Source organism: Leptopilina boulardi, unplaced genomic scaffold, assembly GCF_019393585.1.
Source record: "Leptopilina boulardi isolate dan_hultmark-lab unplaced genomic scaffold, ZJU_Lbou_2.1 LbouV2_273, whole genome shotgun sequence".
NCBI lineage: Eukaryota > Metazoa > Arthropoda > Insecta > Hymenoptera > Figitidae > Leptopilina > Leptopilina boulardi.
In genome coordinates this window covers 280,908-303,362 of record NW_026137833.1, presented here as the reverse complement: position 1 = coordinate 303,362, position 22,455 = coordinate 280,908, and the positions used below count along the sequence as shown (strand labels likewise).

Genomic DNA, 22,455 nt, shown 5'->3' with positions numbered 1-22,455 from the left:
ACAATGAAAAAAAAAATATTCTTAAATTTTCTGTAATATATTTCTGGCAGTTTTTTCCTTTGACTGCATGGCACAAACAATAAAATTACAATACAATTATATGTACAAGTGTTCATATTAAAAAATGACTATATATATATATGTAAAAATATTATACATATACCAAAGATTAGAATTATTATTATATATATATTAATAATATTATAGTATAATTACAATAAAGCTACGTATATTATTAAAAGATAAAATTTTATAGTCTTACAATTTTATAATTGCACAAAAAAAGTGCATAACAGGAATCTATTTGTTCTTTTTTCTTCTTCTTTTTGTCAAAATTTTAAAATGAAGACATATTACAAATCTCGATGCGTCAAGAAAATTTTTTTTTGTATTTTTTCTTCTTCTCATCCTCAATTTAATATTCTTCATGAAATATATATTTAATTTTTTTTCTAATCACTATCGTCTGTATTTCTAGGTGCTCGAGTCAATGGACGTCGACTATCTTCATCTGATCCATAAATTACTTCCTCATCCGAATCATTTATCATTGAAAAAGATGGATTATCTTTTGTTATCGATGAATCTGTAAATATCAAAGAATTTTCAAAATTGTACAGGAAAAAAATTTACAGGTACGTAAATTATAATTTTTGATTTTTTTTTCTTTTTCAGAGTGTCTTAACAAATGCTAGTAAAAAAATTCCCTAACTTTTACCTGACCTAAATTACACTAAAAAATTTTTATTTTGAAAAATAAAATTTATTTTGATACAATTAAATAATTTACCTGTCTATTATCTACAAATTTCATATGTATTTAAACCAAATAAATATAATGTTTCGTAAAAAATAAAATATTTAAGTGAAATAAATAAACTAATTATGGGACGTATAAATATTCACAACATTTTAATTTAAAAGAATTTTTACGGCGTCAAATCTTAAATTATCAAATTTTTATTTAGTAAAATTATATAAAGCAGATTTTCTAGTACATCGAATTTCAAATTAATATAATTTCAATTTAACGGAATTTATGTCAAGAAAAATTGTATAAAGAAAAATTTTGTTAACAGAATAGTTATTTTAGTAAATTTCGATTTATCAAAATATTTACTTAAAAGAATTGTCATTGAATAAATCCACAATTAACAGAATTTCTATTTAACAAAATTTCTTAATTAACAAAGTTTTTATAAAAGAAAATTTTAATTCGAACTAATTGTTATTTAACAGAATTCTCATTTAAGAAAAATTCTATCTAGTTCTTTTTTTGTCAATTTTTATAGACATAAATTTCGTTAAATTGAAATTATATTAATTTAAAATTTTAAAAAAGTATTAGAAAAAATGCTTTTTAAAAGTTCTGCTAAATAGAAATTCTTTTAAATCGAATTTTAGTTAAATGTAAATTGAAAATTTTGCATAATATAAAATCCACTTTATACAATTTTGCTAAATAGAAATTCGATAATTTAATATTCGACGCCGTAAAAATTTTTATAAGTTAAATGTGGGTATTAGCATTAAATAATAAAAATTATTCGTATTAATGAATAATTTACTTTATTTAAAGTTGAACCGATAAAATAAAATTGTATCAAATAATTTTTATTTTTATTAAAAAACCAAATATTTCACTGAAAAAAATTAATTAATTGTTATGCAAGTTTAAAAAATCATTTATTAGTTTCAATAAATAGTAGTAAATAATTATTTACTTATAATGAATATAAGATATATCACATGCTTAATAAGTGAGTGTGAAGGCCAACTTTTTAATTTGCATTTGCTTTGGGAAAAAAGTAAAAAAAATTTTGAAACTAATAGTTACTTTAATTTATTTATAAAAAATTCCAGAAAATTAAAGAAATTCCCTGATTTTTCCCTGACCGTTAGACACCCTGTTTTTTATAAAGATAAATTTCTTCGTCCCTTAACATTTTATTTGATAGCATTAATTTTATGGGAACAGTTTAAGATATTTAATTAATTTACTTGTCTTGTGTTCTAAAATAATTTTGATTATTTTAATATTAAATTAATAGAAAACCATTAATAATTTAAATAATAATAATTCACTATTACAATTATATGGATAATAGTAATAATTTTAAAGATAATATAATAATGAAAAGTTCGCTCTCTGCAGATACACATAGGCTTTCGATGAATTAACTCGAATTAAAAGTTAAATTTTTGTAAATTTAGTTTTAAGTTACTTAAAGAGTATTTTTTAAAATAGTGTATTTTATGTAAGGGAAATGTAAAAGGCCGAAAGGTCATACATATGAAACCAAAAAAATAAAAAAAATATATATATAATGAACAGTTAATTGAAATAATTAATAAAAATAGAAAAGTGAAAGAAAATTAACTTACGTTGCCCATAAACTTGTTGAAGAGCAGGTGCATAAACGTAAGCCATAGTGTAGAGATAGAAATTTAAAAGACCATAGAGGGCCATAAATTGGGCTGAAGTATGATAATAAGTTGAAAGTCGAGAAGCAAAACTATCTTCAAATACACCAGCACCAAATTTTCGCGCTGTAACTAAAGCACAAACTCCTATGACAACTGCCGCCAAAAGAGTTAAAAATCTCAATCGAAGATCTAAAAAATGACAATAGTATTTGTTTATTAATTTAGTTTATGATTAATATTGTAAAATTATTTGAAAAATATTAAACGAAATTTCTAAACGAGAGATATCACAAAAGTTTTTCATAATTAAAAATTTTAATTAATTAAAAAATTGTTATTATAAAGAGAATGGAAAATTAAAATTTCTTATTCAAATTACCAAAGTATGGCATCGATCGTAATTCACTGTAGGCCCTAAGAATAAGTAACAGAAGATAGGCGCCATAAATTCCTCCCATCGTCAGAAAAAATACTTTAAAACCCTAAAAAAGAAAGATTAAAATAAATTATCATAGAAACAACATAATACTTAATAAAATATAATAGGTTTGTAAGGATAAAATAAAAAAATTCAATATTTAATATTTCTTAACTTACGTAATAATTTGAAGTATCAAGAATATAATTATACGTAGGATCTTCGAGTTCTGTACACCTGAGCCAAGTTGCTAGCGTGAGACCAGCACCCCATAATAATCCAACAATCAATAATTTTGGCAAATAAAACGTTGCTATTCGCCTCTCGTTCTGAAATTTAATTATACCTTAATTAATAAATTAAAAATAAAATCTTGAATTGAATATTTCAAACTATTATAATAAGCATAATATATTATCAATGTAATAAATTAAATTTTAAATAATTAATAAATTAAATTAGTTAAATTAATTTCACGAATATTTAATTAAAATTATTGTTTTGAGCTAAAAAAAAAAAAATAATTACCTGACGCAAACCATGATAAACACAGAGCCAAAACATTAGAATCGCACAAAGAAATGTTGTTTGAAGTACTGCGTCGAGCATACCAGGAATCCATGAATTCACTAAGAATATTAATGGAAATAATGGATCTGAAAATAATAAAAAAATTACTAATTTTTATCTGAAAGATAATCTTCAAATGTTATAAATATTTTCCATTAATTTTATTATTTTTTGTACGAGAAAAAAAACGCAAAAAAATTTTCAAATAAAGTGTTGAAAAATAATTTAAATAAATCTTCATTTACGATCTAAAAGAATAGAAAAAAAATATATTTAATAAAAATTGTTTAAAAAACTTGTTTTTAAATTACATGTACTAAGCAAATTTTTTAATTATTTAGAAATAAATTTTTTAAATCTTATTTTAAAGAAAATTGTAAATCCTATTCTAAATATATTAGAATCGAAATTTTTTTTTTTTTGTAAAATGTAATTCAAAAACTCACTATTATAGAGAATAAGTAGTGGCAATAAAATAGAGATCCATTTTTGTTCAATTGACCAATCGTGCACATGATATTTCCTCAAAGAATGTCCAAACCAACACTAAAATAGAAGAAAACAAATTCTTATTATTTCAAAATAAATTACACAAAAACGGGATATATATCTAAAAAAGAAATATATGATAATAATTATAAAAATCAAATTTTTTTTTTACCGTCACTACAAATGTAGCCAGAAGAAATATTAATCTGAACCAAATTTCAATTTGCGTAAAATCAGGATCATAGTTCTTAAACTGTTGAGAATAAAAAAAGAATCGTATTAATTGTAACATTGAAATAGATTAAAATATATTTTTTTTTTCTAACAGATTTATTGCTTACTGACGTAGAATGTGAGGTTTCGTATTGTGTAACGTTGATGAAAACTCTCGAGTCCATAAAATCGTACAGTTATTATATAGTGACTAAAATGAAGAAATCCTAAATGAGCTATTACAAATTCTTCGCAATTTTGTCTCTCGCATTTTAAATGTCGCGTTCTAGAAAAAAAAATCATAAAATTATTATAATAAATGCAATATTTTATAGTTTATTTAATACCTTTACAATATTTTTTGTTCAAATTTAAAAATTATAATTTAACAAATACAGAAAAATTCTTTTAAATTTAAAAATAATAATAATAAATGCTGAAAAATTTCCATATATTTTTTTATAAATTAAAAAAAAATTAATAATCATTTTTAATTAAATTAAAATAAAAAAAAAAATTTAATTTTAATCAAAAACGTGACAAATTTTCGAAATTACCTATTATGTCCAGATTCTGCAGTTAAAACCGGATCCAATTTTCGATCATTTGTGATTCCATCTATCAGAACGCTCACTTGAAAACTTTTGTCATATCTTTCGTCTGAAATTTTTGTTTAATAAATAATTTTACAATAAATCAGAAGCTCGAGTTAAATAAAATAAACGAAATCATTTCAAGGTATTTTTGATACTATTCATTTTTGTAAATATTTAAATGTAATTAAAAACAAAATTAAAAATTATTTTCAAGTATTTGATAATTTACTCATATTTTTAAATTTATTTATATTTAGTTTTCAGTTTTTTTCAAAATTTAATTCTTATAAATTTCATTACATATAAAATTCAATTATTATTTTTAATCCAATTGTTTTGGTAAAATTTAATTATTTTAATTATTTTTCAAATTCAATTAATATCAAGTTTTAATTTATGTTCAAAAAGAAATTTCTTTTATTATCGATTTGCAAAAAAAAAAAAAAAAAATTGAAAGAATGTATTTTTGTGACGTACCATCGCTATTTAAAGTTGATAATTTAGCAATAATCCAAAGTTGTTGACTATACGTTGAAAGCGGCGGAGTTTTCATAATAAAAGGACCATTTGGCATTTCACTGCCATTTGGATGTGCCTTTTCCGGTGTTGTCGCAGTTATTGGTGGTCCTATTAATAAAATTGAGAAAATAATTTAAAAATTAATTAAACTTCTTTCAATTAATTAATTTGTTCTCCGATAATTTTTTTAGTATCACAAGAAAAATAATAAATAAAAAAAAATAAATTAGAAATAAATTTATATTTTCACTGTATATTTTTATTTACATTTTAAACGGGATTACAAAAAAGAAAAATTTGCCCTTTTGTACCAAAGTACTAAAAATTATAAAATATATTAATTGTTTCTTGAAAACTAAATGTGAATAATAATTAAATTAATTAATTAATCATATAAAATTGGAAAAAAAAATTATTAAATTAATTTAAATTTTACCTGTAAGTCCAATAAACACAGATAATCCAAAGCAAGCAAAAAAAGCCACGAAAACCATGACAAATTCCCTCTTGTGCATGGAATATAATCGCATTTGAACTGATCTGAAATTTAAAAACAAAAAATTATGTTAAATTGACGACAAAAATTTAATTAGGTAATTTTTAATTATTTCAATTAAAATAAATTATATTTTAATTTTTCATTTTTCTTCAAATTTATAAAATTACAATAGATATTTTAAATTTTTCTCCTCTCGCCAATATAACAAATAAATAATATTTATAATGAAATTATATAGTCATTACAAAGAAATCAAAAAATTCACTAAATGAAATTTGAAGTGAAAATTATTTAAAATTGAAGAAAAGGACAATTTTTCAAACCCCATTGTATTAGATTTATCATTTATTACAATCAGATGTTATTTTGAAATTTCTATCTGAGACATAATATAAAAAGATATATTAAAATAAATAAGAAAATACCTTTCGCATCTGTCGTGATGATATGCAGGTGCAATGTGTTTATTAAATTCGCTAAAAAGATCACTGCACTGTGATAGAGCATTTCTAACCTTGAGATTCCATCCAGCCGATGGAAGATGATAAGAATATCCTAAATTCGGACTTCCCATTTTCATTTTCATTTTCCTGAATTTCAAATTGTAAATTCTTTAAAAACATGATTATATAAATAATTGTTACTATCCTTTTTAAAATCTCTTTAGAAAAATAAATTCTTTTCAAATAACTTCAATTTTACTTAAATCAAGAAGTTGTCAAAATAAAAACGAATCGATTAGAAATAAACACTGTGTAAAATATTTGAAATAATAATATTTGTTTCCTAAATAAAAATAATTATTAACATCCAAATAAATATCATCTAAAATATTATTATTATTATGACAATTAGTAATAATGTAGGCAACAAGAAATTTAAATTACATAATTCACGAAACCATTTTCACAACTATAATAATTTTCCATTTGATTAATTAATTTCTTGTCATCTACCTAATACTAGGATATTTATTAAGAAATAAATTAGAAAAGAAATTTAATTAGCGGTTTTCGATTAATTTCAACGCGATCAATTTAATACGTTTTCAACGAACTAAAGTTTTATTTCATTAAATTTACAAAATTTAAATGTTAAGTATATATATTTTAATTAAAATTCAATTTTTATTAACTTTAAACAATTTAATTTGTGTAAAATACACTGAAATTTAGATGAAATTTAATTATTATTAAATCAAACAAATATTACATGTTTATTGAAACAAAATGGAAAATTTTCGAATAATTTGCAAATAATAATAAAGTTAATAAAATAAATAATTGAAAAAAAAAATTAATACCTGTTCTATAAATTGTCCTTGGCACTGTTTTCTTTCTTTTTTTTAAATTGATTGTTTATCTATTTTTTTGGAAAACACAAGAATTGATGAAAAAATTGTGGAAAAATTAACATATCTTAATATCGGTGACTTAATAATAATTGAAAAAATTTTGTTTTTTTTCTTATTTTGTTTCCTTTTTTTTTTAATTTTATTTACTAGAACTTCCCTTGTGTATAAACTAAACTAATGTGCACTCTTACAATAAGGTACGAACAGTACTCAGACTTAACGGCGCACATTATTGATTTTTCACTTTTCCTATACATATGGCGTTGCTTTCATTTGATTCCTGTTGACGGAACAAGCGCGCGCTCTTCCCGGGAAAACTATAGGAAAAAATTGATAAAGACACAATATTTTTCTTCAATATCATTTCTCGTTTCTTTTATTTTGATTGATTATTAAAAATATAATTTTTTTCAAATTACAATTTTTATTTCCTTCTTTTTATTGTAAGTTTTATTTTCTAATTGTATTTTATTTCTTTTATCTTGTTTTATAAAAAGAAAAATTATTTTTTTAATAAATCTTCTGCTTTGATTCAAAAATTAATTCTTTGTTCTATAACTTAATTATTTTTCTATATACTTAAGGCGTAAGTACAAAAAAGAAATTTTCTTTTTTTTTAAATAAGAAATAAATTCTAATTTACCGCAGTAAAAAAATTATTTATATTTACACTATGCACAATTAGAAAAAAAAAATTATTTTTCTAATCCCAGTATTTGATTTTCCCATCCCAACCGGCGGTCGCGAGTTTTGACGGTTCATGAGGATGCCACATGGCAGAAATACAAACTCCATCATGAGCTTTCCATTTTTTATATAATTTCGTTGTTTTCCAATCCCAAACGTAGCATTTTCCATCTCCATCACCTGACACAAGATAGCTGAAAAAATACATTTTTTTTCATTTATCGTGACAGAAGAAAAATTTATTTACTGTTTTCTGTTTAGTAAAATAAATTAAATTTCTATTAACCTTCCGTCACTCGTTTAGAAAGAAAACTCTATTGTTTATTTAAAATCTATTATTCTTTTATTTATTTCAGAATTTAATTTTTAAATAGAATTTAAATTAAAATTATTTTTATTTTCTAAAAGCAAATTGTTATATTATATAGAAAATTTTATTGGATTTTATATTTGATTGTTTTTCTAGCCCAAAGAAAAACCTTCTTTTTAAAAACTTTTCAGAAAGTTTTTATTTTTTTAAAATAATTTATCGACGATAATAAATTTTTGTTATTTATTTATATTTTATTTGATTTCATATGTATGACCTTTGGGCTTTTTAAATTTCTCTCATATAAATGGTTTTCTCGATTTTTAACAAAATAAATTTTTGTTTTTTATTTTCATAGAATTTTGAAATGATTTATTTAAAAAATGATTATTTTTTTAAATATTCATTTGAATTTATTTTTCTTTTTTAATATAAAGTCCTAATGTAGAAAAAATTGAAATTTTATTTCAACATCGCGAAAAAATCATGACTTTTATTTACAAATTTAAATGAACACCCAAAAATTGCTTCTTTATCTTTATTATAAATAAATTCGTAAATTAAATATTCTAATTTAATTTTGACGGAAAAGAAAATTGTTTCTCTTTTGTAGTTATTATAAATGAAAAATTCAATTGAATTTTAATTTAAAAAAAAAATCAATGACAAAAAGAAAAACATACCTCATGTCGGGTGAGAAATCCAAGCCACAAGCATAACCAGCAACCATGTGACCAGTGAATGTTTTCTTTCGATTCATTTTAAACCTATTGAGCGCGGAAAATATGACAATTTTATTATCCATGCTTTGACATGCTAACCACTTTTGATTTGGTGATGGTGTTACAGCAGGCATAGAATGCATTGTTGGATCCGCAATGTATTTCATGTCCACTGGAATGTCCCTGCAAACAAAAATTAAACACAGAATTAAAATTTGTAATTAATAGATTAAAATTGCAAACTAATAATAATTTATTTAAAAATAAACTTCTTTTAAAAATGAATAAGTTAAACAAAAATTTTTAATAAAACTAGAAGCTTAAATGTAAATTTAAAAAATTTTGATTTTATAAAGAAATTGAATATTTTTTTTTGTAAATTACTCTAACAAAAATATTCTAATTTTATTATTTTTAACAGTATATACAAATGGGACATTTTTGTTCCCCTATATTGAATAAATAAATAAATTCTAACACTTACCATTCCCAAACACGAAGACTTTTATCGTCCGAAGTAGTGACAAATCTTCTATTTTCATCAACAAATGTTATTGTATTAACAGCTCCCAAATGTCTATCGTATTCTTGTGTTATTTCTCCCGATCTTATATCCCACTAAAATTTAAATCAATTTTTAAACGTAAATATTTAGAAAAAATATTATTAAAAAATGGGAGAAAATAATTGAAATTTATGAAGAGCTATAGTTTGTACTTAGACAGTAATAAATATTTTGTTTTTAATTTAATAAATTAATTAATTTTCAATTTTATTTTGCAAAATAAATCGAAAAAGTCACCTTTTATTAGAATAAGCCGAAAAAAGTATAATATAATGATAATAATAATAATTTATCAATACTCACGCAAATAATCTTCTTGTCACTTGTTCCAGCGACAAATAACTGTTGTTTATCAGAATCGGGATTGAATTTAACGCAATACGGTACTTTGCGACTGGTAAATTTACTCAAACATGCGCCAGTTTCTGTGTCCCATAATTTTACATAACGATCGTAACCCGCTGAAAGAAATCTTTTGCCATCATTATCAAAACTAATATCACGCACAGCTTGTCGATGTCCATAGTACGTTCGAATACATCTTCTTTGATTATAAACTTCCCAAAGCTTGAAAAAAATAGAAAAAAGAATTATTTTAAAATGATATTCAACAAAAATGTAAATTTTAATTTAAAAAAAAAATAATTTTCAGTACATACCTTAACTCTATTATCCATACTACATGAAAGTAGTAAATGAGCAGTGCGTGGGAACCATCGAATTTGCGAGATACCTTTTGTATGTCCTTCCCATGTGTGAATTTGTGCTTTAGGCAAAAAGCAACGTTCCGGTGGTGAATCTGATCTTAAATTCACACCAACATCTTGAGGTGCATGTAAATATGATCGTCCTTGATAATCTGTTGTATCTTTGACTGTAAAGAAAAATTTAAAACAATTTTTAATAAATTTGAAAAAACAATAATCGAGAATTAAAATTATCCATTTTTTAAAAATTGAATGAAAAAAGCGGACGAAAATCTTACTATGAAGTACTGTTCGTTCTTCAATTGGTGTTTCGGTTGTTTCCTTTCCTCTCTTATTACGTTTAGCGAGAATTTCTTCCAATTCAGCGGCTTCCTCCTCTGTTGGTTTAATAATTCTTTTCTCATCCACGTAACCACCCCAAGGACCCAAAAATCCTTCAATATCCGCTGGATCATCATTCTTCTTTCGTTTCCTCTTATCCGCGGGTCTCAATGTTGTTGTTTCAAATACAGTTTTTGCACCACTTTCCTCGGCCGCCTCTTTGGCGCCAATAAAAACTTTTCCTTCGTCAACACTTCCATCGGCAGTCGGATCCAATGCGTATCCTGTAAAAAGGAAAAATTTTAATTTGACAAAAAAAAGAAAACTTTCAGGGTGTCTAACAACTACTAGGAAAAAAGTTCCCTAACTTTTCCCTGACCTAAATTACACTAAAAAATTTTTATTTTGATCAAATAAAATTTATTTTGATACAATTAAATCATTTACCTGTCTATTATCCACTAATTTCATATGTATTTGAACCAAATAAATAATGTTTCGTAAAAAATAAAATACTTAAGTGAAATAAATAAACTAATTGGGGGACGTATAAATATTCTCAACATTTTAATTTAAAAGAATTTTTTTTACGGTGTCAAATCTTAAATTATCAAATTTTTATTTAGTAAAATTATATAAAGCAGATCTTCTAGTACATCGAATTTCAAATTAATACAATTTCAATTTAACGGAATTTATGTCAAGAAAAATTGTATAAAGAAAAATTTTATTAACAGAATTGTTATTTTAGTAAATTTCGATTTATCAAAATATTTACTTTAAAAAATTTTCATTGAATAAATCCACAATTAACGGAATTTCTATTTAACAAAATTCTTAATTAACAAAGTTTTTATTAAAGAAAATTTTAATTCGAAATAATTCTTTTTTAACAGAATTGTCATTTAAGAAAAATTCTACCGACTTCTTTTTTTGTCAATTTTTATAGACATAAATTTCGTTAAATTGAAATTATATTAATTTAAAATTTTAAAAAAGTATTAGAAAAAATGCTTTTTAAAAGTTCTGCTAAATAGAAATTCTTTTAAATCGAATTTTAGTTAAATGTAAATTGAAAATTTTGCATAATATAAAATTCACTTTATACAATTTTGCTAAATAGAAATTCGATAATTTAATATTCGACGCCGTAAAAATTTTTATAAGTTAAATGTGGGTATTAGCATTAAATAATAAAAATTATTCGTATTAATGACTAATTTACTTTATTTGAAGTTGAACCGATAAAATAAAATTGTATCAAATAATTTTTATTTTTATTAAGAAACCAAATATTTCACTGAAAAAAAATTAATTAACTGCTGTCCATGTTTAAAAAATCATTTATTAGATTCAATAAATAATAGTAAATAATTATTTACTTAATGAATATAAAATATATCACATGCTTAATAATTAAGTATGAAGAACAATTTTTTAATTTGCATTTGCTTTGGGGAAAAAAGTAAAAAAAATTTTGAAACTAATAGTTACTTTAATTTATTCATAAAAAATTCCAGAAAATTAAAGAAATTTCCTGACTTTTCCCTGACCTTTAGACACCCTGTTTTTGTATATTTTTTAAACGCTTAAAGCCTTTAAATTTTTAATAAATATTTATCTCACCATAGCTAGTGAACGTTCGACGTTGATTTTCAAATTGAAAATCCGAGAAATGTGCTTTCTCAACGTAACCAGAGAGGGTATTTTTCATGGCACGTTGTTGTTGTGTTTTAAAAGGATTTTCCGGTCCAATATCAGGTGCAAAAAGTTCCTCGTATTTTGGATTGTGCATCACTTCTTTCGCGGTTGAATCTATATGCCGTAAACATAATTCTGAGCCCTGTTCATTAAAAAAAAAAAAAAAATTCAATTTTATTCATAAAGTAATTTTCATTAATTTGTTCAAAGTGAAATTTCAAAACAAAGCCGCATTTATTGTCAAAACGTTGATGCATCATAATAATCGAAATCTAAGATTATTTATTCAAAAAATAGATTTAAATATAAATATTATATTACCGTTGGAACAACATCGGGTGCTGAACAAATTTGCAATCCTAATGACAATAAAGAAGATCCAGTAGATGAGAATGGAATTGAAGAATTATTTGTTGAGTTGTCAGTCCTAACCTCACTTTTTTCTAAATTTCCACTAATTTCACTAGTTTTATCACCCTCTTCGTCACTACTACCATAACCTTGTAGGGCTAACATTTTTAAATTTAAAATTATAAATTCTAAGTTATTTCTATATTAACAATAACACTTAATTGTATATTATATTTAATAATTATTGTTGAAAATTGACAGTTGTTCATCTACTACGACCCTTAACGAACGCAAAGGCGCATGCGTTACTAAAATCGTCTGATTGGTCGTAATAGCGCGCGTTTATTTAAAATAATTTGTCTTTTCTCCTTAGGGTACGACCACAATATCAAGAAAGGTCGTCATGGTACCGTATAAGAAAGAGAGAAATAAAGAATGCTCATTTCTCTCATACTCATATTCGTTACCATGACGATACGATTCAGCTATTGTGGAAGTAGTCTAAAATAGATTGTTTGAATGCGTTTTTATTATGTTTATTTCTTTCGAAAACTTTTGAACTCTTACAAAAGCATTAATAAGAATTGGAAGGTATTGAAAACAATAAATGTATAAATTTTTTTAACAACTAATAGGTACTATTTGTATTTTTACTCTAAGGTATGTTCAAATTTGTAGTTTTGAATTTAGTTACGTGTCCCTGAAAAATGCAATTGTAAAATATTAAATTCTTGATATATTTTTTTAACTTTGGGGTTATGTGCAATGTGTTATACAATGTTTTTATGATTTTTAACGGCCTAAGTATATAACAATTCAGAAATTATAATTGAAAATTCGAAGTCAATAATTAATGTACTTTTTATTATAATTTTTACCAAAAATATATTATAAATAGATAAGTGATTCAATTATTTGATTATGTAATTAGGAATTTCCACTATATAATTATTATATGGTGGTGATTCTCTCATGACCTCATGTTTCTCTCAATATTTATAATAATTAATAAAATTGTCAATGCATATTTAATTAGTTTATTACTTTTTCTATAAAAATCCTAGAAGAAACAATTGAATATTTTAATAATTTAATTTACTTTTTTTTTAAATATTCACGAAGTAGTATAAGGAGACGTAACGCCCATAGTAGATTGTGGTGAAAGTGAGCCCCAAAATCGTGTCCTAGAGTTTACGCATTTTTCTAATAATGCGATGAGGACGCCGCGCGTGGAGAAATAGAGAATTAAAATTTATCACGTGCTCGCATGTGCTGACAAAATGTCTTGAACCGGTGTTTCGCGCTTGCACTTTGTGCTTTGTTAATGTTATCAGTGAAATGTCATGTTTTATAAAAGGATGTGGATCAAAAATAACTACAAAAGAAGAAAAAAATGGAGAAAATCGAAGTTTTTTTCAGCTCGAACAGTATTTAATTTTTATTATTTATTATTGTTTTATTATTGTTAATATTATATCATTAGAGTTTTAATTATTTCCGAAGTGTTTTTTATTTTTTAATGCTTTCCTATTATAGAATGAAAGTTTGTTAACTTGGTCGAGTGCTATTGTTGGCATTGGAAAAAAACCAAAATTGACAAAAAAGGATAAGATATGTGATTTGCACTTTGTGGAATCAGATATTCTGAAAGATTATATCACAAAGTTACCTGATGGTAGTGTACACAAAACAAAACAAGGTAGATATGACCTTGTAAAAGGAGCAGTGCCGTCAATATTAATATTATATTATTTACTTTCACTAATATTTAATATTTCACAATATTTATTTTATTATTTATTTATTACACAATATTTTATCAAAACCACTTCGTGATCAAAACACTTTTGCTGTTAACTACAGTTGTTTACGCGATAGCAGACGACATATTTTGATTCCGATTTATCTCAGTAGAAGCGCTACAAGAGCATTATTCGAAAACCTTAGTAACTCTAGGACACGCATTTGGGGTTGCTTTGAATGCATGGCGTTACGTCTCCTTATACTACTTCGTGAAAATATTTTAACTCAAAAAGTTATAGGTTAATTGGCCTGTTCCATATACTTTTAATTCCTTCAACACTTAAAAAATAATATTTACAATTTAAAAACCAGTAATAATAGTATATTATGTGGCAAGCACGTAAAGTAGTACTTTTTAGGTGATGATGTAATTTTCAGTACGAGCTGTCGTTAGTGCGACGTAGGTGAGTCGAGGACTTAAAAATCTGAATTATTTTTAATTAAAACTTTGGGTATCATTTTTTTTAATGCTAAATTATATACAAAGGAACATTTATGTACAGTATTAGAACAAAATATTTATTTGACAATTAGTTTTATAAGTTAAAAAGTGAAAAAAAGCTTAAATTTCATTTGAATTTCTTGAAAAAAGTTTATATTCTTAACGTTTTTATTTTTGCGGCGTGTAAAATATCACTTCAGCTATTATGGAAATATCTAACAGACATATTTTATCAACAAATTTTCACTATCTTATTAGTGTGCCACCACTAAAACTAAAAATATGAAGGTTTGATTGAGTGATAGCACATTTTAAAAAAATTCAATTGAAAGTCTTCTTATGAAAATATCTATTACGGCGTTGGATAAAAATAAAAGTTCAATGCATTTCTTAAAAGGTGATAAAAAAACAAAACTTTTAAGACCTTCTTCAATGATGTGCCTCTAATTGTATTGGGAGAAAAGAAAGAAATCTCTTTCTCTCATACTTATCTATGTGGCAACAATTTACAGATGATAATAAAAATCGTGATTTCATTTAAATTTATAAATTTTTGAAAGGCACAACTGCATTTTTGCTTTAAACAGGTCCATATATGGTGTGATCGAAACATTTTCATACATATATTTGAACACAAAAACGCCGCTTAAGGATTTTGAGTGAAATAAATTTTATTAAGTTAAGAATATACTGAAAAAACTTTTTTGGAGTCTTTACCCCCTCTTTTCTCAAAATCCTGACGTGCTAAGCAAATTTGGGTGCCAGAATCAAATTTTCTAAAACTTAAAAAAAATATAACACATTTCTACTCTATTTCTTCCTCATGATCGACTAAAAGTGCATTTCGTTGAATCACTGTTTTTGAGAATAAAAAATCAGAATCCGACACAAAATCAGTGATAACGACATTAATGCCTCTAAATCCTGGTTTCTGTGAATTTATCCAAGGAAACCAGGCGAGTCGACACTTTTCACTTAAATTTCGATGTAAATTACCACACAAATTTCTCATTATATACGAACTATTTGGAGTCAATAAACATTGAGAAATAAAACCCGTATTTGGCGATCTTATTTCAATTGATTTTGTTAAATATTGAATTAATTCTTTAGAACTTGTTACATTGGGCCAAGGTGTTGGCCACATGCCACTTGACCATAATTCATTAAATTCTTTTGCAACACTATTCCTGTAGATGATGAGAAGTTGATATTTTTCTGAACTCAACCATTGCAATGTAATGTGATCGAATTGATTGTAAAATGGACAAAGTTTACCGTTAAAAATATTTTTAATTTTTGCAATTAGCTGTAGATGATTATCATCTGAGAAGGAATAAAAGTGTTGAAAATCTAGAATCAATAATTCGAAGGGATGAGACGAAAGCCATTCATTAATTTGTTGAAGGGGTTCAGTAATTTCGGCTCCATAGAGTCCGTGAATAAAATAAATTGAATCACTGTCCGATTTTGTTGCCACACGTAGATCAAGATAGCGAATTCCTCCGTTTAGTTGTTCTATTACCGATATTTGTTGATTGTAAAACCAATTGGTAATAATTGGTTTAAAGATGCATGAGCAACATCGTCCAAAGAATTGTAGTAGTGGAGATTCATCTATTCCCATGTTTTTGTCATGATTTATTGTGTAGGTCATTGTATTATGTGATCCTTAAAGAACAAAAATAGAAAATTAAAAAAAATATATTCCGAAAAATTGAGAATTTTTAATTTTTTTAAATTTTATTTCTATTATCAATTCTTTTCAGTGCCATTTTAAAATTTAATGCAGAAAAAAAATTGTACCTTTGATTTTCAGTGGCAGAAATCGAATAATTTGTCAAAAGAATTGAAAAATTAAGGAAAAATTAAAATGGAATAGATTGGAAGTACCAGGCAACAAATTTTATTGTTTTTTATAAAAAATGCAAATTATACATACCGGGAATTGCCAAATGAATTATTGGTATACTGCGAAGAGAAGCTGGAAGTCGCGTCATCCAAATCTCTAAATTGTCACATAATGATGTCACCGATTTTATAATTTGAAAATCGTCAAGTAAAATTTCTTCCACATTTTCCATTTTATAAAACACTGAATTTTTGAAATATTTTTAATAGGATTTATTGCCAGTAGAATTTTTTATAATTTGCAACAACGATTTTCTATATAGAAAATTATTATTGTCACACGACCAAATTACATTTTAGAAATTAAAAAAGGAATGTTCAAAAGTCCATTAGTTAAAATCACTAATCGTTTATGTTTTCAACACAGAACTGAAAAGTAACATCGTCATAAGTTTTTATTTTATGAGCATATAATACCGTGTCATGTTAGGTAAAGAATTCCCCCTTATTTTCCTAAGGTGTGACATCATTATTGTGAACATTCCCCAAATTTAATCTATATACTAAGTCCAATAGAGTACTAAATAAAAGAACTCATTTTTATTTGATAGAAAAACATATTTTTATTGACTTTTTCTATGTTCTTAGCAGTAAATTGGCTATTATTTTTATTGATCGAGAAATAATTTTTTAATCATAGGTTTTTATTTGTATGTATTAGGTATATTTATATAGATATTAAAAATATTTTAGCAGTATAAAAAATTGATTATAAGTAACATTTTAAAAATAGAGTAATTTTAAAGGTATGTATCCAAAAATTCGTAAAAAATTGAATAAAATTGCAAAATAATCCTTTTTTTGGGAAGAAAATGCAAAATAACCCTTTTTCGGATTAAAATTGAAAAAACATGTTACAAAAAAAGTATGTAAGATTTTCTAAAAGCATATGGCAAAGTATTTTGATTTATTTGAAAATAAGTGAAAATAGATTTTCCAAGGACGCCCTATTGAAAATCCCCACATGGGATCCTATGTCAAAACTATGTAAAACCCCATTCCCCATATGGGAAACCACATGGGATCCCATATAAAAACTCATGGGAAATTGGGACAGGAATTGGCATAGGAAAATATCAAAACGAGGTTCCTCCATGTCATTTCCTATGTCAAATCCCATGTCAAATATCATGTTAAATACCATGTTAAATACTAATTGAGATCCTTTATCACTTTTTTGAAAAATTTTCCCATGTCAAACCCCATGTCATTTCCCAAGTAAAAACCTTTATCATTTTTTTGAAAAATTTTCCCATGTCATTTCCCATGTGAAATCTTTTATCATTTTTTTGAAAAATTTTCCCATGTCAAATCCTCTTTCGCCTTATCGAAAATACCCACATAGGAAAGCATATGGGAATCCACATAGGACACCATATGGGAATCCATATGGGAAATGGAATACGATTTCATGTGCATTCTTCCAAATGATAAAACAAATAGATTTAAGCATAGGAAATCATATAAGATTTCATATAGATTCTGAAATTTCAACCTAAGATTTCACATGGATTTACATATAGGAAACGATATAGGATTCTATTCGGGAATTTTTTAGTTGGCTGCTTTATGCAGGCGGCAGTTTACAAAAAAAATTAATTATTTGATTAAATATCAAATAATAATACTTCAACTCATCTGAAAATAAAAAAAAGTTTACTTTACTTCTGCCTTAGACTCTCAGCTTTTATAGTATTCCAGACTGATCTCAACTGTGAGAGAAAATATTTTCACCATCTGGTGGTGAAACAATGAAACTATACTGACGATCAACATCTATATTGAAATTTCCTATGTCATTTCCCATGTCATTTCCCATGTGAAATCCTCTTTCATTTATTCGAAAAATTTTCCCATGTCATTTCCCATGTGAAATCTTATCATTTTTTCGAAAAATTTTCCCATGTCATTTCCCATGTGAAATCTTATCATTTTTTCGAAAAATTTTCCCATGTCATTTCCCATGTGAAATCCTTCATCATTTTTTTGACAAATTTTCCAATGACAAATCCTCTTTCGCCCTATCGAAAATACCCACATGGAAAAGCATATGGGAATCCATAGAGGAAATGGAATACGATAAAGGATTTCACATGGCAAATGACATGAGGTTTGACGTGCGAATTGATATGGGAAAATTTTTCCAAAAAATAATAAAAGATTTCACATGGGAAATGACATGGGAAAATTTTTTGAAAAAAATGATAAAGGAATTCACATGGGAAATGACATGGGAAAATTTTTCGAAAAAATGATAAGATTTCACATGGGAAATGACATGGGAAATGACATAGGAAATTTTAATATAGATGTTGATCGTCATTATAGTTTCATTGTTTCACCACCAGATGGTGAAAATATTTTCTCTCACAGTTGAGATCAGTCTGGAATACTATAAAAGCTGAGAGTCTAAGGCAGAAGTAAAGTAAACTTTTTTTTATTTTCAGATGAGTTGAAGTATTATTATTTGATATTTAATCAAATAATTAATTTTTTTGTAAACTGCCGCCTGCATAAAGCAGCCAACTAAAAAATTCCCGAATAAAATCCTATATCGTTTCCTATATGTAAATCCATGTGAAATCTTAGGTTGAAATTTCAGAATCTATATGAAATCTTATATGATTTCCTATGCTTAAATCTATTTGTTTTATCATTTGGAAGAATGCACATGAAATCGTATTCCATTTCCCATGTGGATTACCATATGGTGTCCCATGTGGATTCCCATATGCTTTCCTATGTGGGTATTTTCGATAAGGCGAAAGAGGATTTGACATGGGAAAATTTTTCAAAAAAATGATAAAAGATTTCACATGGGAAATGACATGGGAAAATTTTTCAAAAAAATGATAAAGGTTTTTACTTGGGAAATGACATGGGGTTTGACATGGGAAAATTTTTCAAAAAAGTGATAAAGGATCTCAATTAGTATTTAGCATGGTATTTAACATGATATTTGACATGGGATTTGACATAGGAAATGACATGGAGGAACCTCGTTTTGATATTTTCCTATGCCAATTCCTGTCCCAATTTCCCATGAGTTTTTATATGGGATCCCATGTGGTTTCCCATATGGGGAATGGGGTTTTACATAGTTTTGACATAGGATCCCATGTGGTTTTCCATGTGGGGATTTTCAATAGGTTCGTGTCGAGGTCACGGTGTCGGTGTTGCTTTTGGAAATTTGTTAACTTAATATAATAGAAGATTATAATGAATTAAATTTTCTTTGATAAATTGATTATTATTTTTATTGACGGATTGAAAAAATTGATTTAAAATTTGTTAAATGTTTTCAGTCAACAACCACCGTCGGATCATTCGACGCCGTATTATACATTGTCCTACGAAGCCAATTACATTTCGTTAGGCTATATCTTATCCAGTGGAAAAGGTAGAAAAAATTTAATACTTTGATTAATTTACAATATAAGCATAATATATTTTTGGAATATTGAAGTTTTCAGTAAGAAAAATTAGGAAAATTGTTTTTTGATCACAACATTGAAATTTTATTCACATACATACATATTAAGTGACAAATTTTAAAATTTCACAAGTGAAGAGATAAAATACATTCTCGTTAAGTTGCTGATTATTTAAAAATAAATTACTTTTTACCTACAACAAAAGAAATGAAGCAAAACTCATACATTTTATTGAATTATTTAAAAAGTTTTCGATAAATTTTTTTTAAAAGTATATTGTAGAATGAAATTAAGTTGGTAAATATATTTTTTACAAAATGTAATTTATTAACCCTTAAAAATTTGAAAAGATAACACGCGTGCAAGACATGTTTTATACAAATAATTTACCAGAGTGGTGATATGACCGGGAAAAACTGGGAAATGACCATGAATTTAAAATGTAACCAGGAAAATCGGGCAATTTATATTTAAACCGAGAATTTTTCAGATATTCTAAAAATTATTTTTTTGCAGTAGTGCGTTATTAAAATTTATTAGAAGAATAAATATTAAAAAACAAAAAAGTTATTAATTTTTTAGAAAAATGATCATTTTTTTGTGTAAAAAAATTAAATTGTTTACAAAATTTTGACCGGGAAGAACAGAAAATTGACCTGGAAAAACCGGGAATTTATAATCATAAAAATTATCGCCACTCTGTTTACATCTTCAAAACACATTTGTAAAACATTAGATAGATAGGTCTTTATTTCTGAATTACCCCAAAATAATGAAAATCATTGCATAATGTAACTTTAGAAGGTCAAAAAATGTGTAAATTTCAGGAATTTTTTTCTCAAACATTAAAATAAATCGATGCAAGATTTAGTGGATATTTTTTACATTCTCATCATAATGAGAAGGTATTACATTTGGGCGATTTTGAGCATTCTCTAATTCCAGTGAATCTCGACGTTTTGAGACTTTCTGATGCCGAAAAAATGGGTCTTAAAAAAATGTTTGTCTGTATGTATGTCTGTAGACAAATTTTGTCCGACGATAACTCGAACAAATTTTAATGAATCGACTTCAAATTTGGTATACCCTTTAAGTGTACCAAAATCTCGCCTGAGTTCGTTGGCCAGATGATTTCGTCAAAAATCAACAAAATTATTCAAATTTTGAGTTTTTAAAAGTTTCAAAAATTCGCATTTTAAAAAAAAAAATTTTTTCAATTTTTTTTCGAAAAATACGAGTAAAAATAAACACTTTTTTCCTTTGACAATTTTTAATAGCGATTAAAACAAAAACATTATACCTCTTTTTTTAAAAAAAGGACAAAAACGGATGAAAAATGGGAAAAATGCAGGGCAAAATTACTTTATTTTGAGAAAATATGAGCAACTATGTATTATCTCTGTTTAAACCACTAACACAAATAACAGTAACTTACTCATAAAATTTCGAATTTCTTTTTTTTTTTATAAGTCCAACTATAGTTTTCTATTTCCAAACATTGCAATTGTTTTCAAAAAATCCTCTATTTTAAAATAGTTTATATTGCGCTGTTTATACTACAGTTTCGTATTTTTTCGATTATTTACTTTATTGAATTGGATTTTTTAAATTCTCATCATAAATGAGAAAGTATTCGTTTTGGTCGATTTTGACTTTTTTCAAATTTCAGTGAATCTGTACGTTTTGAGACTTCTTGATGCTAAAAAAAATATGTTTTGAAAACCTGTCCGTCTGTTTGTCATCTGTAGTCTGTCTGTAGACTCATTTTGTCCCCACGATATAACTTAAACAAATCTTATCGAATCGCTTTGATATTTGGTACACGCTTTCAACATGTAAAAATGAAGCCTGAGTTCGTTGGACAGACTAATCCGCCCAAAAATTCAAAAATTATTCAAATTTTGGATGTTTAAAAAATTTAATTCTTCTCGAAAAATTTTTTTTTTAATTTTCTCTTAAAATACTCCCAAAAGTAAACTTTTTTTTCTTCAACACTTTTCGGTGCAGATTAAAACAAAAAAGTTAAAAAAGTTATGTTCTATAGGGTTTATGATAATTCTGTATATGATTTGGATATCTTTGAGCAATCTATGACAGAATTTCTTACAAATGTTATAAATTATTATAGAGAGGATCTGATATTTTAGGCTTACGTGCATACATGCCAAATTATAATCGCCATTGCATATAAGTTCGATATGAGAATTTTTACCTCAGATCCTCTTGAAGAGATTCTAAGTATTATCCCATTTTTTGTTTGTTAATTAGCAACAGCATAAACAAAGATAACAAGTATTGCAAAAAAGATTGAAAATCAAAGATGACACTCTTTCAGTATTTTGTCTCGTATTTGAAGAAAAAGAAGCTAAAAATTCATTTTATTATTTATAATTGTTTGTTATGAATACTAGAACAG

The 22,455-nt window shown here is 25.4% G+C and overlaps 4 protein-coding genes across 5 annotated transcripts; 1 reads left to right on the top strand and 3 right to left on the bottom strand.

Moving 5' to 3' along the window:
• Positions 1–42: 42 nt before the first annotated feature.
• Positions 43–7,170, bottom strand: LOC127281671 (transmembrane protein 181). The gene is made up of 13 exons (XM_051305514.1): positions 7,035–7,170; positions 6,157–6,321; positions 5,669–5,772; positions 5,191–5,340; positions 4,675–4,777; positions 4,250–4,403; positions 4,077–4,157; positions 3,862–3,961; positions 3,374–3,501; positions 3,025–3,174; positions 2,807–2,909; positions 2,386–2,616; positions 43–586 (listed from the first exon to the last, which is right to left on the bottom strand). Exons 2-13 carry the CDS (start codon positions 6,315–6,317, stop codon positions 453–455), a joined length of 1,599 nt encoding a protein of 532 aa, XP_051161471.1. The 5' UTR covers positions 6,318–6,321; positions 7,035–7,170; the 3' UTR covers positions 43–452.
• On the bottom strand, positions 7,034–12,754 carry LOC127281670 (pre-mRNA-processing factor 17). Its single transcript, XM_051305513.1, has 8 exons — positions 12,420–12,754; positions 12,024–12,240; positions 10,355–10,681; positions 10,029–10,243; positions 9,673–9,936; positions 9,289–9,422; positions 8,766–8,987; positions 7,034–7,966 (listed from the first exon to the last, which is right to left on the bottom strand). Exons 1-8 carry the CDS (start codon positions 12,612–12,614, stop codon positions 7,789–7,791), a joined length of 1,752 nt encoding a protein of 583 aa, XP_051161470.1. The 5' UTR covers positions 12,615–12,754; the 3' UTR covers positions 7,034–7,788.
• Positions 12,755–12,872: 118 nt separating this feature from the next.
• Positions 12,873–20,264, top strand: LOC127281675 (uncharacterized). Of its 2 annotated transcripts, XM_051305517.1 has the most exons (3): positions 12,873–13,876; positions 13,986–14,148; positions 19,911–20,264. In XM_051305517.1, exons 1-3 carry the CDS (start codon positions 13,793–13,795, stop codon positions 19,979–19,981), a joined length of 318 nt encoding a protein of 105 aa, XP_051161474.1. In that variant the 5' UTR covers positions 12,873–13,792; the 3' UTR covers positions 19,982–20,264. The 2 variants fall into 2 exon arrangements, 1 of the variants encoding a protein (XP_051161474.1); XR_007843070.1 differs by having other exon boundaries at positions 12,873–14,656.
• On the bottom strand, positions 14,650–16,998 carry LOC127281674 (PI-PLC X domain-containing protein 3-like). Its single transcript, XM_051305516.1, has 2 exons — positions 16,637–16,998; positions 14,650–16,365 (listed from the first exon to the last, which is right to left on the bottom strand). The coding sequence occupies exons 1-2, from the start codon at positions 16,776–16,778 to the stop codon at positions 15,500–15,502; spliced, it is 1,008 nt and encodes a 335-aa protein (XP_051161473.1). The 5' UTR covers positions 16,779–16,998; the 3' UTR covers positions 14,650–15,499.
• Positions 20,265–22,455: the final 2,191 nt, after the last annotated feature.